At 34.3% G+C, this 5,107-nt stretch overlaps 1 protein-coding gene across 3 annotated transcripts; it reads right to left on the minus strand.

Annotated features, from left to right (window-relative positions):
- Positions 1-1,953: 1,953 nt before the first annotated feature.
- Positions 1,954-3,208, minus strand: LOC108358620 (putative nuclease HARBI1). 3 transcript variants are annotated; one of them, XR_001846803.1, is made up of 3 exons: positions 3,082-3,208; positions 2,591-3,022; positions 1,954-2,523 (listed from the first exon to the last, which is right to left on the minus strand). XR_001846803.1 is itself a non-coding variant. In XM_017610051.1 (3 exons), exons 1-3 carry the CDS (start codon positions 2,756-2,758, stop codon positions 2,416-2,418), a joined length of 210 nt encoding a protein of 69 aa, XP_017465540.1. In that variant the 5' UTR covers positions 2,759-3,208; the 3' UTR covers positions 1,954-2,415. The 3 variants fall into 3 exon arrangements, 2 of the variants coding, with proteins under 2 accessions (XP_017465540.1, XP_017465539.1); XM_017610051.1 differs by having other exon boundaries at positions 2,591-2,621; positions 2,688-3,208; XM_017610050.1 differs by having other exon boundaries at positions 2,591-3,208.
- Between the last annotated feature and the right edge of the window lie 1,899 nt (positions 3,209-5,107).

A 5,107-nucleotide genomic window follows, 5' to 3' on the forward strand; every position in this document is an offset into this window, starting at 1 on the left:
TCGAGTGACGTTATTTTGGCGGCAGACTCCACAGTTTTCTCAGCTATGCCAGCAATATCCTCGTCGATCCGCTTTGTGAGTTTACTCTCGATATCCGTTAATCTGGATGAGAGCTCCTCAAACACAGACTGTAGTTTGTTCGTTTGTTTTTCCACTTTCTCCTCTAATTCTTTCAGTGTTGAGAGTACTGTGTTTAGAACTATACTCTCATCCAACTTTGCAGCTTTGTTGTTAGCGGGCGGAGAGCCTTTACTTGGTCGGCGTTTAAGAGTAGCAGAGGAAGGGGGAGACATAACTCACCATCAAACTGCTAAGGTAAATAGCTGGCAAACTTAAGCGTTATTGTTAATGCTCAGCATTCAGAATTGCACACACAGTATCACATAAAGATGCGCGAGACAAAACGTATTCAAACAAGACCAGTTTGTGCTTGTAAATCATAAAAGAACCGAAAACCAGTATGATATCGGCGGAGCTCAAAAAAGCACGTCTGTTCACTGCAACTGCAACTATATTTATTTATAAAAATATAGAAGATTCTAAGTATAAACTATATAAGTCAAAGTTTAAAAATTTGTAAAATGGAATAGGCTACAAAACTGCATACCCAATAAGTTTATAAAGTTTATAAGTTTCCTGAATTGTGCACAAAGTTTTAAACTTTGAATTATATGGTTTGTACTTAAAATCTTCTATATTTTTATAAATAAATAACGAACAAAATTGATCACGCAAAACATTCTGAATATTGTAAGAAATAAAAGTGTGCTTTTTACGTGAGGACCACTGTACAAATACATACATATACAGTTACTCAAAAAATATTTTTATTTGATTTTTACACGACATTGAAAATGCTTTTCATGGTAAATTTTTGTTTTTTTTAACTTTTTATAAAAAATAGCTAATTTGATAACAAAAACCATGCAAATCCAAATTTCAAACTTAGCGCAAAACTTTGTGCCCACGTCGATTTGTAAAATTTAAAATTCTGAGGACAATTTGTTGAATTTTTCAAATTTTGCACAAAATTTGGAAATAAGATTTGCATGGTTTTTGTTATAAAATTAACTATTTCTTGAATAAAAATTAACAAACAAAAATTTACCACGAAAAGTATTTTCAATATCGTATAAAAAAATGTGTTTCTAGAAATTAGCTATGAACTAAAATGAAACTTTTTTGAAAAAAGAATTAACAAAATAATTAACCATGGAAAACATTTTCAATGTGGTAAAAAAAATGTATTAAAATACTTTCTTCAATGCCTACCGTATGTATTTCTAGAAATTTCTATTAAAAACGTCCAAGTTTGTGTGTATTTAATTTTTTTAATTTTTTAATTCTGCCCAAAGACTGAAACCTGAATTAATTTGATTTTTGTTAGAGGCTTAACGATGTTTTAAATAAAATATCAAAACTTGTCAATACGATTAACAGTTATTATTTTACCGACCAGCATATGAAAATACCCTTCTGACAAAATTGAGTATACGATAACTTTTTTTTAAATACTCGCATTGTTTCTCATATCTGATTTTTTTTTATTTTTTATTAAAATATGGCTAATGTTTTCACAAACACCATATATATGAATCCAAGTTTTAAAGTTTGTACAAAATTGATGAAAATTTAGCGAAGTCGAGACTGTAGCACTTTTTTTTCCATATAACGCATGAACAAAATCTATCTTTATATGGAATCTAAAAAATCAAATGTAATTTTTAGCTACTTGAAACTTGCACTTCGTTATACTAAAATTGAATGGAATACAAAACTGCATACGCGAAATTTTTATAAAGATTTTGAATAAAAAGTTGCTGTTTTGATACATTTTTTTTAAGTTTGTTAAATTTTTGGGAATTTTGTACAAGGTTTGCAAGATTGGTTTATATGGTTTTTGTTATAGAATGAGCTATATTTTAAATAAAAATTAACGAAGAAAATATTTTGAATATCGTGAAAAAACTAAATTACGAATACTTCAGAGAGTGACTATGAATTTAAATACTTTAAAAATTAGATTTGAAAACTGCGGGCAACTTCATCCCTCATTTCCCCTCCATCTAGAGCCGCCTGGTAATCATTGTCGCTCTCGTCTTCAGCATTTCTACTTGTCATTTCCAGATCATGGCCATTCTCTTCATTCATCTGTATGTTACGCCTGCGGCAAATGTTGTGTAGCGCACAGCAAACGTTGACTAGTTGGGCAACAAACTTTGGTTCGTAGTGAAGAGTTCCTTGCAAGCATCGGAATCGGCTTTTCAATAAACCGATTGTACGCTCAATTATGTTGCGAGCAGAAGCGTGTCTCTTATTAAAGGCATGTTCTATTGATCCATGCTGTGGGTTCCTATATGGCGTCATTACGAAGGTTTCCAAGGCGTAGCCGGAATCTGCCAAAATCCAAGTATTTTAGCGCGATTGTTGCCTTGCATAACTTTGATTCCAAATAAATGAATCATGACATGAACCTGGGTGGCTCGCATCTACTGCCACTATTTCCATATTGTAATTACAAATCTGTTAATATAATAAATATATACGCGTTTTTATTACAAAGAAATTTGTTTATTATTTAACAGCTTACCACCATTGCATTTATGCTAAAGTATCCCTTCCTATTAAAAAACAGAGACTCGTCATCCCTTGGTTTTGACACTTTTATGTGTGTTCCATTCACACACCCAATGACACCGGGAAAATTGAATTCCCTATAAAAATGCTCTTTTGATGCGTTTATCTCCGCGGACGACATCCTCAGCTGAATGTTTTCTTCACAAAGGCAGCACTCCAGCTCCTGTACAGCAAAGTGCAATACCTTGGAAAAGGTGATTCTGCCTATGTTGACATCTTGATCTTTAGAAATCCCCAACTGATAGGAGCCAGTTGCTAAAACCGGAGTGTGGCTGCCAGTTGCGTAGTCGGTGTAATAAAACAATGCCCTTCTGCTAACCTGATTCCTATTTTATCTAACAGCATTTTGAAAACATCTTTATTTACGCGATAAGACTCTATAAACCTAAAAAGTATGTACAGATCAAGTTAGACAAAGAAAATTACATTGAAGGGTAAACTTACTTGGAGTCGAACTTTTGAAATATGTCTACATGCATTCTTAGCTGACGATTTTTTTGTTTTAAGCGTGCGTCTTCTTGCCTCGGCACACCCAAAAATCATTGGCGCTGGCATTTTATCAATTTTTTTTNCATTGGCGCTGGCATTTTATCAAATTTTTTTTAGATTGAAATTAATTTTACACAAATAACTGACAACAGCTGTTTCAACTTATTACCGAATCGAAATGAAAACGATTCGAAAACGATTTCGAACTTGTTCGATCTCACTCGGAATTGAGAACACCACCACAAAAGTTAGTCGGAATGTGTATCGTTTTACTTTTCAAATTGAGTCGAAATGCAGAACAGGGCTGAATAATCCAGAAATTATTACATTTCATAAAGATTACAACGACTTAAAAATAAGAAAAACAAACTAAGTAATTAATTCATTTAATATTGATTTAAAACGAGTTTCCGAGTAAGAAAAGTCTATAACAGAAGAATTTGAGAGCAAGTTGAATTCCTTTAGAGCCCTGAATATGGGAGCATTAGAAGCATATTGAGTTCTTACCTTCTCCAAGGAGAAAGTTACGTGATTTCTCAAACATCTCTCAGGCACAGCGAAATGGATACGTACTAAGTTATAGACAAAAGTAAGGGAGAGAATAGACCACCTACAATCTAAAGGCTTAAGATTAATAAGTAGACATATACCACGGTAGGAGGGAATTGGGTGGACAAAATGCAGAGAATGAAGGGCAAAACGAACAAATTTTTTTTTGATTCGTTCAACCTTATTGATATGGCAAGCATAATAAGGTCTCCAAATTACGGCGGCATAGTCTAACTTGGAGCGCACCAGGGAGGTATAGAGTGACTTTAGGGTATACGGATCAGAAAATTCTGAGCTGAAGCGACGAATAAAAGCCAACATAGAGTATGCTTTAGCTATCGTGAAGTTTAATTGGCTTTGAAATGAGAATCTATAGTCAAACACCACGCCTAGATCTATAATTTCAGTAGGGTAAACCCAACTGAGAACCACCAATGTGGTAGGAAGTTGGGATAGGAGAACGAGATTTAGAGAAGGTGACATGATGACACTTATTTATATTTAAATTTAGCATGTTCTTATTACACCAAGGGATAACGTTATCCAGATCCCTTTGAAGGTTCAAAGAGTCTGAGGGACAGGCTACCGTGGAGTAAATCTTCAGATCATCAGCATACAAAAGAAACTCCGAGAACTTAAAACAACTAGAAATGTCGTTTATAAAAATTACAAAAAAAAGGGGCCCTAGTATACTCCCCTGTGGAACACCAGCACCAGTCGCGATAAAGGGATGGGAAGATACATCGTCAACGACAACAACACAATTTCGGCGAGATAGATATGATTTCATCCACTTCAAAAATATTGAGTGGACTCCTAGGCTGTGTAACTTTGTAAGTAACATAGAGAGACTAACCTTGTCGAATGCTCTTGAAAAGTCCGTATACACAGTGTCGACTTGAACATGATTGTGAAAAGCCTATATACAGTATTCAGAAAAAACTGCCAGGTTAGAAACAGTAGACCTACCGGCCATGAAACCGTGCTGATTTACACAGATCAAGCGGTTAATTGAGAAGTATAATTTTTGTTTTACGATGTATTCGAATAATTTTGAGACCGTGGATAATTTGTAAATAGGTCTGTAGTTAGCTATATTATTCTTATTCCCACTTTTAAATATGGGGTTGATAAGAGTGACATTAGGCATCAATAAACTCACCAACCTCGAGAAATTTGTTGAAAATTAGTAAAAGAGGATATGCGAATGCGTAGCAGCACTTGAGAAGGTATGAAGATAACCCATCAACATCAGTTTGAGTTGACGATTTCATTTGTCGAATACCGTCTTCAACATCTTCAATGGTTAAAGAGAGAGTTCCAAAATTAACTGGGGAATCGTTGTTCAGGAGATTATTTCCACTTACATCAGCTTCCAGTTCGAAGTTGGAGTTAAAGAAATCTGCAAAAAGATTTGCAGCCTCAAGAGAAG

Source organism: Rhagoletis zephyria, unplaced genomic scaffold (assembly GCF_001687245.7).
Source record: "Rhagoletis zephyria isolate East Lansing unplaced genomic scaffold, Rhagoletis_zephyria_1.1 Rzeph_scaffold_00277, whole genome shotgun sequence".
Classification (NCBI taxonomy): Eukaryota; Metazoa; Arthropoda; class Insecta; order Diptera; family Tephritidae; genus Rhagoletis; species Rhagoletis zephyria.